At 37.6% G+C, this 16453-nt stretch overlaps 1 protein-coding gene across 1 annotated transcript; it reads right to left on the bottom strand.

Annotated features, from left to right (window-relative positions):
• Positions 1–14028: 14028 nt before the first annotated feature.
• LOC149214041 (putative xyloglucan endotransglucosylase/hydrolase protein 32) lies at positions 14029–16190 on the bottom strand. The gene is made up of 5 exons (XM_089389268.1): positions 16110–16190; positions 15824–15953; positions 15541–15641; positions 14716–14936; positions 14029–14630 (listed from the first exon to the last, which is right to left on the bottom strand). Exons 1-5 carry the CDS (start codon positions 16188–16190, stop codon positions 14309–14311), a joined length of 855 nt encoding a protein of 284 aa, XP_089245394.1. The 3' UTR covers positions 14029–14308.
• Between the last annotated feature and the right edge of the window lie 263 nt (positions 16191–16453).

Genomic DNA, 16453 nt, shown 5'->3' on the forward strand with positions numbered 1-16453 from the left:
CCACTATTTCTGCTGCTATCTTTGTGTCTTCTTGAGATATGGTACATGTTTTTCCTCTTCCTCATCCATAAGGCTTGAAGGTAGGGAGCCTTCACTTTGATCTTGATCTTCAACTGTTGTTGCAATATAATTTCACTCCATCTTCTTGATCAATGGTTAGCTCGTCTTTTCAGCTTCATAGTTATCTTCTAGCATGATCTCCTTCTTCTTCTCCTCCATCATCATCTTATCATGACAAGATATAATACTTGCAATTGAAAACCACGAATGATAATATGACATCAATCCAAAAAATATCGTAGCCTAACTTGCTTCATGAAAATTTTGATTGAACTGGAACTGGGGGTTGGATTTAGAGGCAGATTCAAGGATTGCATAATGCACACTTCCAAGGACTAGGAGTGGCGGATTGAATCTTTAGACTACAAGTGTGTAGTTATGGGGGCCTAGGAAAGATGATTGCATAGTTGGGGAGCTCAGTGAGGCAGTCTTGAGCCTTAAAATTTTCCAATGCACACTACAGGAGAGAGAGGCTTAGGGATTGCGAAATTCCGCAACTATAGGAGGCAAGATAACAACTTGTGGCTTGCCACTATGTATTGCACATAAGGAGTATGACTGGGAGGATGAACTTTGAAGATGTGGAGGTCAAGGTACCTCGGTTCCGAACTGAGACTGTGCAATGCACAGTCCTTGGAGGAAGGAACTAGACACTTATAGCAAGCTCATAGACACTTATTAGGTCCCTATACTACTTTTGTAACCCCTTATTGTTATTAGTACAACCCCCTTATTATATTGTTGTACCCATGTAGTCCCCATATTGTTACTATTGTGCCCCATAGAAGCCCACTATTGTTATTAGTGTGCCCTTACATTATTATTGTTATGTCGGCTCTGATTATATTATGACCCCTTAGACTCCTATATATAGAAAGGAGGTCTTGTCATTTGTATCATCCAAGAATTGTTCATTTGTGTAATGTAAAGGAGGTTGCCCCCTCGAAGTGGCTTATTTCTAGGCGTTCATCTATCTTTTCTATCTTTTTGTGAGCTGGTTTCATAACATTTGGTATCAGAGCTGTGGATTCTAGGGTTTCACTGCTCCAAACAGGTCATCGTGGGATTTTCACTATAACTATTTTGCTACGAAGTTTCAGAAACTTAAAAAAAAAAACCCATTTGAGATGAAATCGGTCTGAACATTGGCTCTGAATTATAGATCATGTGTCGCTATATTTTTGAGATATAGTCTGAGGAAGCTAGGGTTTTTGCAGACCCCCGAATTAGATTCCAAACATGTGACCTTGGGAAAATTGTCATAACTTTCTCTCTGAGAATCGGATTGAAATTTCATAAAAAGTTATAGAAAGAGGATGGGCTATAGTCTCTTGTGTACATTTTTAAGATCCAAAGGTCGAAACAGTGACACGTGTCACGTCGTACAAGTTCTCTCTACTGAACTAGTCTATAATCAGGTCACCATGGGAGATTTGGCATAACTCTTCCTTGGAGAATCCAATTTGGATCAGGCTTGAGGCATTGGTAAGAGGACACGGAGGGCTACTGCAGGTCGCAATTTCAGAACTTAAAGGTCTAAAAGTACAGAGTTATAGTAGTTTCAATATGGAGCTCCTAAAATCAAGAAAAAGCAAGATGAGGAAGTTTGATGGCAAGGATCCGATAAATTGGACACTATAGATGGAGAAATATTTTGATCTACATGGTGTACCACTATTATAGAAGGTATGTATTGCATCTTCATATTTAGAAAAAGATCAATTTTTATGGTATAAAAGGCTTTGTTCTCGTAAACAACTTGTTACGTGGTCAATTTTCACGGAGGAAATGATAGCACATTATGAGGATACAAAGAGAAAATCCTTCTTTAGCCAATTTATAAATCTCAAACAAAAGGGTTCAATGGAAGAGCACATTGAGGACTTTCAAAAATTGAATAGAAGGGCAAATTATATTCCAGAGAAGCAAAGGATTGATGTCTTTATAGGAACTTTAAAGGATAACGTTCAACATGAGGTTCGTTTTTGGGAACATGATTCATTGGAGGAGGCATTCGAGTTGGAAAGAAAATTTGAAAGCGAAATTATGGAAACAAGGGATCCCACCACTCATCACTATAATTATGGAAGTTTTTCTTCTCCTAGCCTTCCACAACCTACAAGACTTACACCACAGCAATTGGAAGAAAAAAAAGAAAAAGGGCTTTGTTACAATTGTGATAGAAAATGCACTAAAGGTCATAAGTCTGCGGAGAAGAAATTATTTTACATAGAGTATGAAGAGGAGGAAGAAAAGGATCAAGAAACATCAAAAGAAGACGATATATGCTAGGACCCAACCCCAGAGAAAGAAGAAATGAATCCGACCATATCTTGCAAAGCATTGGCAAGAATTACCACTCAAACTCTCAAGATAGAAGGACATATCAAGAAGAAAAAGGTTAAAGAAGTGAAAGATCACATCGAGAAAGAAGAAATGAATCCAACCATATCTTGTAACGCATTGGCCGGAATTACTACTCCTCAAACTATCAAGATAGAAGGACATATAAAGAAGAAAAAATTTCAAGAAGTGAAAGATCACATCGAGCATCAAGAAATGAATCCGACCATATCTTTAAAGCATTGGAAGAAATTACCACTCCTCAAACTCTTAAGATAGAAGGACATATCAAGAAGAAAAAGGTTCAAGCAGTGAAAGATCACATCGAGCATCAACAACAAGTTCTCCAACTTTTAAATGATAACACCACTTTGGTGCAGAATCAAATGAAACAACAGGTAGATCAACATCACAGTGAAAAAAGTTTTGATGTAGGTGATTGGGTATTTTTATGACTACATCTCAAGCAAGCTATTTATGAGAAGGAAATGTTGGCAATACTACATGCACTTAAGAAATGGCGACCTTACCCAATGGGAATACATTTGAAGGTAAAAATGGATCATGATAGTCTTAAATACTTTTTAGAACAAATATTATCTTTAGAAGAACAGAAAAAATGAGTCACAAATATGTTGGGTTATGACTTTGACACCATCTAGAAAAGGGAAGCAAAATTTTGTTGCAGATGCACTCTCAAGAAAGGATGAGGATGTGGAAGCATTGTTTTGTGCTATTTCTATTATCCAACTAGGTTGGATAAACGAAGTAAGGGATGAATGGAAGAAGGACAAAGAAGTGTGGCCACTCATTTAAAATTTAAAAAAGATCCCAATTCAAACAATATTGCCAGAACTTGAAGAGGAAGGAAAAATCATATTGGAACTTGGAGCAGTCATAGAAACAAGAACCTGGCAGCTATGAAATCGATCAATTTCAGAGTATCTCATCAAGTGGAAGAACTTACCTGCTGAAGATTCCACATGGGAGGACAAGAATTTTATACAGAAGCATCAAGAACTACTCAAGCGTTGAGGACAACACTTTTTGAAGGAGAGGGGCATGTTAGGCCCCTATACTACTAGTGTAACCCCTTACTGTTATTAGTACAACCCCCTTATTATATTGTTGTACCCATGTAGTCCCCATATTGTTACTATTGTGCCCCATAGAAGCCCACTATTGTTATTATTGTGCCCTTACATTATTATTGTTATGTCGGCTCTGATTATATTATGACCCCTTAGACTCCTATATATAGAAAGGAGGTCTTGTCATTTGTATGATCCAAGAATTGTTCATTTGTGTAATGTAAAGGAGGTTGTCCCCTCGAAGAGGCTTATTTCTAAGGCATTCATCTATCTTTTTGTGAGTTCATTTCATAACAAATGCACACTTCCAAGGACTAAGAGTGATGGATTGAATCTTCAGACTACAAGTGTGTAGTTCTGGGGGCCTAGGAAAGAGGATTGCATAGTTGGGGAACTCAGTGAGGTAGTCTTGAGCCTTAAAATTTTCCAATGCACACTATAGGAGAGAGAGAGGCTTAGGGATGGTGCAATTCTGCAACTATAGGAGGCAAGATCACAACTTGTGGCTTACCACTATTTAGTGCACATAAGAAGTATGATTGGGAGGATGAACTTTGAAGATGTGGAGGTCAAGGGACCTGAGTTGCGAATTGAGATTGTGCAATCTACAGTCCTTGGAGGAAGGAACTAGACATTTCATATTTCCAGGAGGCAAGGGATAAAATTGATTATTGACACTACACAGTGCATAGTTCGAGGAGGTTGATTGAGGTCAAGTTGATCAGGTAGGAACTTTCAAAATTTTGACTAAGTGTGGGATCAATGAGGTAAAAGTGAGCAAGGATAAAACTTGAACATGATCACACACTCAGAGCAATAGACAACATACCATTTATCATTTAGTATACAAGAAAAACACGATCCCTTAATGCGATAAAAATACAACAACCTCCTCCAAGTGTGACACTTAGGATGTACTTTGTGATGACAATGATGACACTTGTGTGACAATGCATAAAACTTTGGGAATGAGTGTAATACATATCTATATGATAAATAGGACTCATTATCACCAAAATAACCCCTTGAGATGAACCATAAATCCACTTATGTGATGTTCAACACTTCCCATGCCAAAAGACGATACTTTGGTTTTCTTCACAAAGGGACCAAAAAACTCAGAGGATACTAATAGAATGACTCTAATTACTACTAGAAATGAAAACATGCAAGGTCAAAGTATGCTGTGAAATTTAGATGTAGGCTAAAATTTTGGAGGGTGTTGTAGCAGCGACAACAAGTTCCCAAAATAATTTTCTGTCTGGTAGATAAGATACATGTTTTTTTTGTAAGAGCTTGGATAGAGGATAGTTTGGGTGATACGATTAAATGTTTTACTAAGCATAGGAGGTTTTTCTTGATAAAAATGAGGAGGTTATACATGTCTTTTATTTTATTTTATTTTGGTTATGAGGTGATGATGGTGAATATATAGTGAAATATCCATGATTTTGTAATTACTTTTCTTCAATAAAAAAGATAATCATTTTTTTCTAATGAATGTTTTTATAAAACATAGGTTTTCAAATGAAGCGGAATTTTGAAAGGAAGAAAATCTAATTTCCTCGAATTATACAATATACAAATCAAATGATTTTTTTTTGTTTTTGTTTTTTGTTTTCACCTCAATTATGGCGAATTTGGTAACCATGATTCTTCCTCTCCACTTGGTTCAGCCATGTTTCGATGTCAAGTAAACCACCCTCTCTAAAGTCACCGTAGTTAGAATTCAAAGTGGAGACTAAAAGAGAGGATCAATGATGCAAGAGCATTCCACTTCCAAGTGAAAATGTATTTTGACTAGAGTAGGGATCTTTTCAGTTACCAAAGGATTTGGTTCTCTAAATGAGTGAAATTGTTTAATTTGATGTATTTTTCATAGGTTTCTAGAATAATTGTACATAATTGATTCAAGTGAGGATTTATGTAATCAGATGAGAGATATCAAGAGTATTTAGGAGAGTTAGAGATATTTAGAATTAGTTGGATTTACGAGAGGTTTTTGTGGATTTAGAGATCTAGAGATAGGGATTTTTTGAAGAATTTGTGGATCTGAAAATAAATTGGTTCTAGTATTTAATTTTTATGAAAACATGTAACGATGGAATGAAAAGAGGATAGAGAGTGATCATAGGAGGGGAGTAAAGAAGCTTAGAGGTAGAGAGTGGCCATATGGCCGAGACGGCCAAATGATGTATTTTCAGGGCAAGGATCTTTTTAATTATTGTATATAATACAAGATCACTCTATTTCGAGTGTATTGGAATGTGATTACCTATTTACTGTAAAATTCCAAGCCATTTTTTACAACTATCAAGTCGAGTGTATATAAAATTTGGAGTTTGCAGGAATGAAAGCTCAAGAGGGAAAGTGTTCCAAGAATGCACATTTGAATCAATGCAGGGGTCGCAGACAGAGTTCAAAATATAAAACCAAACCAAAAACCTGTAATAGAGGGCATAACATAACTATACAAGCTCAGGAGTGATAGCGCTTTAGAGAAGTGAGAAGACAAAAACTTATTGATTCTTCCTAGATTTAGCTGTGAAGTTGAGATCATTGACCAATAGTGTGATTAATGATCTATTTCTGGTGAGGGATAAAAATGGCATAGTGTGCGAATGATCAAAGTGAGCAGCAGAACCATTAGCATGTAGAGGAATAGGGGCATAAAATTATAGGACAAGCAGAAGGACCAACGAAAAGTTCCGAAACTTAGACATTTTTAGTCTCTACAGAAATTTGTGACTTAACAATAATGAGATAGGGGAGTAGATAGAGCCAAGAGACAGTAATTAATAACATTGGCCTAGAGGTTCCATTTCGGAAAACAAAAGCGTGTAGCCAAAGGAGGAGCGTTGAGATGATAAGGTTCAGGCTTACGTGGAATCATGGCTCCCACCTAGAAGTTCTTCCCTGTAGGGCTTCATAAAGGGCTTTCCCCATTGAGTCGAGCTAATAATAGTGGGTTGTAAGGATTAAATAGGAGGATTGATTGGCTCCCATCTAGAGGTATTACCCCAAAAATATTATTAAAGGGATTTCCCAATAGCGCATAGATTGAATTGGAGGGGGCTATGTGATGTAGGCTCATGTGTCTTATGGGTCTGCCAAAGGTTTGGAACTCAATGTAGAATGACTATACAATATAGATGGGCAGAATTGGTGGAAGCCAATGTGGCAAGTGGTCCACGCCTGAAATATTGGAAGTCAGAGAAGTTAGAAAAGGGACCATAGTGGAAGCGATAACGTCGAGAGTGGGCCCACCCTCAAAGGTTTTATCTAGAGCATCAAATATCAAATAATTAAGAAGAGGCTAACTTTAGAGACCGAGCCTTTATAAGCCTTGATCCCAAGGCATGGTCACAAGGAGTAGAAAAGAGAAGCTTCACTGCTGGAGAATAGGAAAAGGGATCGGGTTATAATAGTGTGATAATTGGGGATGGTGTCATGAAGTCAAGTCGAAAAAAACAGAAGGGCCATGGAGGTCCTGTCATATTAAAGAATAAAGTGGCATGAAACCCTTTTGGCTCCTCCCACTTTAATCCAAATCCTCCCACTGTTAGATGTAAATGGATTTATATCTTGAGGGTTGAAAGAAGCACTTTTTTATACAGGACTAGGACTGTGCATAGAAGAATCAAAATTGGGTTTGCATCATGTGTTATTAGAGCCAGAATGCTTTGAAACTCTTAGGATAAAGAAGTAGAAGAAGAGTTGCAGCAGATTCGAGTTTGTTTGAGGTAAAAAAAAATCTTTTCAATTTGAATAGGAAATTAATGATTATGAATGAAGTTTTGTGTAGACATGGTCTGTCGAGGATATGGAGGATGTCTACATTGTGAATAATTAGAACATATTTGATCTAAGAAGAAGCTAAGAATAATTTTTTGAGATTAGAGGAGCATGAAGAACATATTCAAAGAATTTATTGAAGAAGATCTTGACACAGGTATGAAATTTTTATAAATTTTTTTTTGCTGATAACAGACCAAGGAGAGGTAGAATCCATAAAGTAAAATATTTTTAGGGAGGATTGTAACATAATCCAATAACATACGGATTTTTGAGGTGATGATAGAAGAAGTTCTCATAGGAGGAAGTGAGAAATTGAAGATGCAGCATTCCAACAACTTTTGAATTTTGAGGATCAGACGTGCTTAAAGAAACAATATGAAGAGGTTCTAATACAGAGGACTGGAGGAAGAGGACAATTTTAAACATATAGAGTAGGGTATAATTTGTTGCGGGAAATTCCATAGTGATTGTGCGTAGAACTTCCTAGAGAGAGAGAGAGAGAGAGAGAGAGAGAGAGAGAGAGAGAGAGAGAGAGAGAGAGAAGAGGCTTGCTGCAGCTCATAGGTGGAAAAAGATTGTTTAGAGAAGAAGAAATGGCTATTGATAGTGATGCACATGGTTCGAGGAGAACTCACAATAAGATAAAGAAGAATGCCAAGGAAGTTGGCATGAGGAGTATGAGGGATGAAGAGTTCAAGAGAGAGATGGTTGAGTTGAAGGCATAACTCAATCATTTGAGATAGTTGTCATGAGATGAGGGATATGGCTGGTTAATGAGGCAGAAGAAATCGAGACAGAAAATGCGTGCTAGGATGAAAAAATAACTCAGAGCAGTTGAGAGTGAGATGGAGGTTTATTATGAACTTGAGCACGGATCAATCCTCAGAGGAAGTGAGAAGGAAGAACATGTCCAGGAAAAGTCTTTTAAGGATCATCATATTGGTGAGCACTAGTATTGCAACAATAATACTGCAACTCCTGGGCTGCCTACTTTACTCTTATAAACCCGGTAGTTCGTAACAAACTTGGAAGCGTTGGTGCTGTATGCACAAGTACTAATTCTCACTGCAGGTTGTCACTTGGTCAGACGGCGCAAGATCACTAGGAGCTCAAGCCAACTTCTATGGATTCCAGAAGAAGCTCTATATGTGATGAAAGGAAAGAAAGATTACTCTACAGATGCTATTATAACTGCAGAAAGGAGAAAGACTGAAATGTAAAGCAAACCTAGTAAACCCTAATCAACCAACTAATTCTTCTTTTGCAGAAAGCACTATGAAAACCATGAAAGGAATGCCATTACTTACTCAAGGAAGTAAACAACATCTAACCATGCTATTTCTGGAAGTAAATAAGAAAAAAACATATTTTTGGATTTTTATGTATTTTTATGTGAATTTGACATGCATGTAATTTATTGTGTGTGAGTATGGTAGCGAATAGGTGGCGTTGAAGGGTGGTTTTGGGACTTGAGAGGATGTAGGATGGTGTGGATGGGTCCTAAGAGGTCTTACGTGGCCTTCTGGAGTATTTTTCCACACTGGGCCTTCAAAAGAAATCCTACAGGAAAATCTATAGGAGGACACAGGAAATCTACACGAGGAAAACAGGGAAACTACAAGAGGCCTACAAGAGGAGGCCGAGAGAAATTTTCACTATTTTGAGGGTGTGAGAGTGGGTGGAAAAGGTGGATGAAGGTTGGAATGAGGTGTTAGGGTGCCTAAGGTCTACTATGAATCACCAGGAGAGAGAAATATGATTGGGTTTGCTCAAGGAGAGAGGGAGAAGTTATATGGAAAAATGCAGGAAACTATGGCAGAATTGAGGTGAGATTTGGGAGACCTATAGGGCATGGTTCAGATGGAGGGTGTGATTGCTGATAAGCTAGCCTACTGCTAGAAGAGATCTGTTGCATAGAAACTGACAGTCAATCAAGGAAATCAAGTAACAAGTGAAATGAATGCATTTAGGAAAAACAAAGTTTTGCATAAAAATGGTCTAAACTATGATCTATGAAAGGAAATGATGAGAAATGCTGTAGGAAAAGAAAGCATGAAAGAAGACTATTGCAAATCAGGAAGTGAGCATGATGAAGAAGATCTAAAGCAAAGCAAAGATGGACTATTAACCTACTGAAAAGCTACAAACACTAGAAGTCCTATGAATGAGGAAAATCTGTGTTTTTGGGGCAACAAGAGAGTCTTTGCCTCAAATCATGGTCCCAGAGGGAGGAACAGAGGCCAAGGCACTGTTGCTAGCCTTTCAAATCTTCTCTTTATCACTACTTAACCTGCTACAGAAAGCACAAATGGAAACAAACTACTAAATCATCAAAAGCGGCCTATTCTTAACCATAAGAGAAATACATCTAACAACAAACTAATCTACAAACTGAAACAAGGCATACAAATACAAGTAAAGAGAAGCTTGGCTTCTTGGATTGGGCCTTAACCCAAGAGCTTCAACCCTCTGAGGTAACTCAGTGCTAGCTCAAAAAGGATTCCATCTTTATTTTCAAAACAATAGAAAGAGTACATGAAACTGTCACAAAAATAATAAGCTCGAAATTTGAGCAAAGTTTACATAAGAAAAAATCTGACCCTAGTGAGGCCCTAGGCCTCTCTACTTATAAAAATGAAGCTACCAACAGCTTCCTTAAAATCAAGGAGTCTTGGCTCCCAAAACTCGATATAATCATCAGTCATCCTCCACTTGCTCAACTGCCTTCTAGTGCATGCTTCGGCTGCTTGTACTTCGACCTGAATGAAGGGGAATTTGAAGTGAGGAGTAATAAATGAGGGGAATTCCCTCCTATAAGTCCTCTCCTATGTCCACTTCGAGTTATTGCTGCCATTTGTCCATTGGATCCTTGACTTTGACCTTGAAATCCATCAATAATCTGCATTAAATACATGTCGTACCACATGGCACAATAACTAACTCAACTCACTCTATAAGCATAAATGTAATCAGAAAATCATACGATAAGCTAAGAGAATGGTTGATTTGACTAGGTTAGGAGGTAAAATGAGCCCATATAATTACCCATTTATGAGGCTCATCACATATGATGACAAAGACATCAATTAAGGCTAAAGAGAATTATGTTTTTAAAACTGATAATTGGTGTGTGAATGCAGGAATTTTTGGAGGTGATGGATAGAACATTGATTTTGTTCGATACAATGAGATATAATAGTCATTGAGCATTGTTGTAGAGAGAGAAGGAAAGAAATAATTGTCTTGTGAAGACAATGAGAATAAGCCATGGATAAGTGCATTGACGAAAGAAGAACTTGAGGTGGAAGAATTTTTTTTAGATGAGATGCCTAAAACAAAGAAATTTTTAATTTTTGTTGATGAAGTTGATAAAGTTTCAATTAAGTCTATATGTTTAGACAAAAAGTATGTTGAGGAAGAAGTTGTTGTAGTGAAAGAAGCAGATGAGAGCTTGACAAATGGTTTCATGTTCCCAATAATGAAGAAGGAGGAGATGTCCGAGGAATTTATAGAGACTCTAAAGTCTCATGTTTTTAAAATTAATGAATGTTTTGTGTTTGCTGGTAATAAAGAGTGGAAATACAGGAATATTCAGATTTATGTCGAAGAGACAAAATTTAAAGGATATGAAGATACAAACAATGGATGTTTTCATGAGAATGAGGAAGAACAAGGAACAATATGATAGCTTGAAGATACTTCGATTAGAGAAGTACAAGGAATTTTGGGAGAAGATCTGCAAGAATGCAAAAAAGTAAGAATAGAACTTGCAAGAAAGGAAATGAGAACAGGAGAATGGAGAGGAACAATGGAAGAATTCTTATATAAAGGCATGAGGTGTTTATGGAAGATCTGTCATTTTAACTAGATGCAGAATATGAAGTTATTGGAGCAAGAAGAAAACTTGAAATTGCAGCTCAAGGATATGTTGCAGAGGACATATAGTTTTGTTGAACAAAGAGATATGGCGTTGGAAACGATAGCAATAATACAAATTCCTTGTAAAGGTCAACAACTAGAAAATGACAGTAAGGTTTTGCAGAATATGTAATAGCAAGAGGACCAACTAGACATAGAAATTGAGAAAATGAGGAAGTTAACCATGAGAGTGTCTCAAAAGAGGTAGATTATCAAAAGGAAGAAGAGAATGGACAATAGGATACATTGGATTGAAAGATTTTACATCAACATGGAACGAAGAAGACTACAACAGAAGATCTAGAAACCAGGAAGGAAGGAAGAAACAATAGTAGAACAAAAACAACATGACATAGCAACTAATATATTGCAAGTCAAAGTTTGGGATCCAAGAGGATTACATCAGCTTATGAAAGCATGTGATTAGGAGACCATGAATATTTTACATCTTTGGAATCTGATGTAGAAGCATTCCACTTCCAAGTCAAAATTTAGTTTGACTAGAGTAGGGGTCTTTACATTTACCAAGGGAGTTGGTTCCCTAAATGAGGGAAATTGTTTAACATTATGTATTTTTCCTAAGTTTCTAGAATACTTGTGCATAATTGATTTAAGTGAAGATTGATGTAATCAGATGAGAGATTGTAAGAGTATTTTGGAAAGTTAGAAATATTTTAGAATTAGTTAGATATAAGAGAGGATTTTGTGGACTTAGAGATCTAGAGATAGGGATTTGTTGAAAAAATTGTGGATCTAAAACTAAATTTGTTCCAATATTTAATTTGTATGAAAATATGTAATGATGGAATGAAAAGAGGATAAATAGGATAAAGAGTAATCATAGGAGAGGAGTAGAGTGGCTTAGATGCTGAGAGTGGCCATAAGGCCGAGAGGGCCAAATGATGTATTTTCAGGCCAAGGGTCTTTTTAATTATTATATATAATACAAGATCACTTTGTTTCAAGTGTGTTGGAATGTGAGTCCATGTTTACTCTTAAATTTTGAGCCAATGTTTACAAATATCAAGTATAGTGTATATATATTTTGGAGTTTGCTGGTATCAAAGCTCAGGAGGGAGAGCATTATGAGAAAGAAAATTTGAATCAATGCAGAGGTTGCAGACAGAGGGCGAGAGATAGACAAGGAAAAAATACATGATCTCAATATATTAGAGAGAGAGATCAAACCAAAATCCCATAATAAAAGGCATAGTAGGGTTGTACAAGCTCGAGAGAAATAGTGATTTGGAGAAGTAAGAAGATAAGGATCCATTGATTCTTCCTAGATTTAGTTGTGAAGTCAAGATCATTGATCAAAAAAGTGATCGATGATCCAGTTCCAGTGAGGGATCAAAATGATGTAGTGTATGAAGAATCAAAGTGAGCAGTGGAAGCATTAACATGCAGAGGAACAAGGACCGAAAGTTATAGAACAAACAAAAGGACGAACAAAAAATTGAAACACTTGGACATTTTTAGTCTCAACGGAAATTTGTCACTTAACAACACCAAGATATGGGAGTAGACAAAGCCGAGAAATGGTAATTGAAAACACCAGGCCAGAGGTTCCATTGTGGAAAACATTGGCGTATAGCCATTAAAGGAGGAGCGTCAAGATGATAAGGTTCAAGCTTATGTGGAACCATGGGTCCCACCTGGAAGTTTTTCCCCTGCAAGAATCATAAGGGGATTTCCCCATTGAGTTGGGCAAATAATAGTGGGGCCAAAGAATTAAATTGAAGGATTGATTGGGTCTCGTCTGGAGGTATTACCCCGATGGGATTATTAAAGGGATTTCTCAATAGCTTTTGGCTTGAAATGGAGGGCAAGGGCTAACCAACCATATATTAGGTATTAAATGCTGGCCCATCTATGTATGTCAAGCACGTCATGGGGGGCGCATACATATCCATGGAACGGGACTCCGGCGGCCACCTTGCGTTTCCGGTGACGAGCGCGGGACCCACCAACCGCGGGCCCGCCCCGTCTCGTTCTTTGACAACAACGACCTCCCCTCGCGCCAAAACGCGTTCGAAATCGGTCTGCCTCTGCAACCCGGATTGACGCTGCGCAAGATCTCTGTTACATTCCTGGTACATTCCTGTTCGAAATCGGTCTGCCTCTGCAACCTGGATTGACGCTGCGCAAGAGCTCTGTTACATTCCTAGTACATTCCTGGTACATTCCTGTTACATTCCTGGTATCTTCTATCGATTGAAATCTGATTTTGCTGCAACATCTGCAGCAGGGAATCAATACATTTTGTCATTTCTTTACCAGCAGATTAGATATGATTTTCAGAAATCAAAACTGAGTGAGTGATTTATTTAACTGATCTAAAGCCAAAAGTCAATTAGTTTAGTTAAAGAGAATTTCTCATATTTAACTAAATCTGTCACAAGTCCACTTACAACGTTTATGACAGATATTTTTGCCCCAATTCTCACACTCAAATACTCCACCGCAAACTTGAAAATTGAGATCACAATACCCAATACAGTATTAAAGATCATGAATCATATAATGCCAGTAAAAACACAGGAAGCAGCCCTGCTTTTGGGTGCCATATCCGTCTCTGCAAATGACAAATCGTGGTTTTAAACCATACTTAGATCTGTATTTAGAGAATCTTCTGGACATAAAACATTCATTTTTATTTAAATCTGCGAAGTTGGTATATAAATCTAGCTGTGACAAGGGCCATGATTTCATGCACTGAACACATCACCGGACAAGTTTTACATAGCCCTCCAAGCAATTACCAACAATAAGGAAATCAACTATTTCAACCCAACTCCTATGGAGCTTTGGGCATCTGTACTCCATGAGCTGCAAATTTATTTCACCAGCTGCAATGGAAAATTTCCTTACACACCCATACAGAAGCACTCTTCAATGGCCTATATTATAGATGGCCATAAATAAACAGAGACTGGTTTTCAAGATTCAAACTCTAGTCTCTCACAAATTTATATCTAGGGAACCATCTTGATAATCAAGTGGTGATTATGTGTTTAATCATTCCCATTAATTAGGCTGGGAGCATAGCGTTTCCCACACTCAGGCAGGCGAGTGGGATAGCGTTCTCGGTCCTTGCATTAGTTGTAAACCAAATTGTTTCTCTGAATTGACTTCATCCTCGATCTCTCTTGGCTCGTTAGGCCTCCTGTTCCAGTTGAAATGAGAGAATTGGAGAATGAGGCTGAGCATGTGGAGTCTGAAACAGGGCAGCCACTGAGAATGAACTTAGAGAACTTAGCAACAAATGGCTGATATCTGTAATCTGCTCTGTATTTGCCATTTTCAGTAGCCCAAGAGGAAGCATCCCATATTGATCCATATACCCAAAGTGGCCTCAATGGATAAGTAGATGAAATTCTTCTTGGGTACTTTCGGATAGCAATATCATCTACATAGAAGCTGCCATAGATCAACATGGTGAGTTGGATCAGAGCTGCAATGCAACCAAAAACTACATAGAATTTTACACAGAAATCAGGCTTACATGATATAACTTGGAGTCCAGAGAAGGCTGTAGTTATGGAAGTCTTGAGTTGGGTCAAACCAGAGATGAAATTTCAACTCCCTGCCTGTGAGAACCTGCCCATCCCCTGTTCCATTTATGTAAACATTGGTCTGTAAGGTGTAGGGTTTTCCTGGTGTTGTCCCCAGGAACTCAATGTCTATTTCGTCATGGTGACCTGGGTACTCCTGGTTATTGGAGAGCTGCAAAGGCACACAGAAATACTTGCATGTGATCATTGTACAAAAATAGCAGCTCACACCCAGCTAGACCTCTCCCTGGTAAACATATGATCAATGGACATAAACCCATCTCTCAGATGTTCCTTGATATATACCTATAAGAAGCTACCCCATATCTGATAAGTACCTTCGTAAATACACATAAGAGACTAGCATTTACACATAAGAGACAGTAATCTCGCACACTACATAGATAAGAGATTCATACATCAATTTGGTATTGGCTTGGCTGTGACCTCAAAATAATTAGAAGAGGATAGATAAGAGATTCATACACTAACTTGGTATTGGCTTGACTGTAACCTTGAAATTAGAAAATAACAATGATAAAAACACTAATACAAACCCATCTATACCAACAGTCACTTAAATCTGCATTCGGCATATGGAAATACCATGCACCTCCAAATTATTATTTAGGACGTAAGATTTATGTAATATGCATCAGCCACCATGTTTCTAAAATGCAGCTCCATTTTCTTTATGCAACTTGAATGACATTAGCAATCCTCATGAACAAACCAAGTTCCAGGAAAAGATAATTTAACGCTGAAATGCAACTTACATAGAGTGCTGCGATGACTCCAGCTGTATAACCTGCCTGTAGCTTAATAGCAGCACTGAAGAATCCGGACTTATAGGCCTCCAAAGACTTGAATCCACTACCTGAAATTATTCAACAGCAGATCTCTTGGATCAGGAAGAATACCAGAGCTAGCTGATGAGTTAAGGAGAATCCAAAACCATGGCTAACATCCAAAGTCAGGGAGACAAACACTCTTTAGACTGCATCACATTTCATGCAAAAATTAGTTATTCTACCGAAGGATAAACCAAACAAAATTAACCTGAAGAGCTGTCAAGCCAAATTGTGGTAGAGGACTCATCCTCTGACACTTGCTGATGCTGAGGACCCCAGAGATTAGAATAGCCATTATAAAAGTTTATGGTCTGGAACTTGGAGGTCACAGGAATGTGCTTCAAGTGAATTGTAGATGATGTATCTTATATTTCACTACTGAACAAATATATATCAAGAAATATACAAGTTGTCCCGCCTTGTGTAGGCAAAAATAGCCAGCTTAACCACTTTGGCTACAATTTTGAAAGATTCTACATCTTTCCCAAAAATGCCAAGCCCAGCTGTAATCTTAACTGCCAGCCCTTGAATGCAATGCCAGTTAAAGAGTAATCTCCCCTAGGAGAATCAATCATAAGCTTCTAAAAAAATAACATGCATATCATATGGACACTTTGTTATGTAATTGTTTTGGACTTCATCTGAGCATAACAAAGTGGAACAAACTGATTAAAGTTGTATAACAGTTTTTTCTTTGCAATAGATTTTTCATGTTATTATGTTTCTTTTAGCAATGTATTGATTATACCAAGATGAAGCATTTGAAAGTCTATAATACTATTTTGTGCATGGGTAGGAAATATTGAAGGGGAGATAGGGAATTATGCTGTAAATGTGT

Source organism: Pinus tabuliformis, chromosome 1_1, assembly GCF_031772625.1.
Source record: "Pinus tabuliformis cultivar Carrire ecotype Pingquan chromosome 1_1, CPIR1, whole genome shotgun sequence".
NCBI classification, from domain to species: domain Eukaryota; kingdom Viridiplantae; phylum Streptophyta; class Pinopsida; order Pinales; family Pinaceae; genus Pinus; species Pinus tabuliformis.

Coding starts and splice junctions, on each gene's coding strand:
- LOC149214041 (XM_089389268.1), bottom strand. CDS start 16,190: ATGATTGATTCTCCTAGGGGAGATTACTCTTTAACTGGCATTGCATTC. Junction 15,954..16,109: donor TAAGATTACAGCTGGGCTTG/GCATTTTTGGGA, acceptor ATTCACTTGAAG/CACATTCCTGTGACCTCCAA. Junction 14,937..15,540: donor GAGTCATCGCAGCACTCTAT/GTAAGTTGCATT, acceptor GTGCCTTTGCAG/CTCTCCAATAACCAGGAGTA.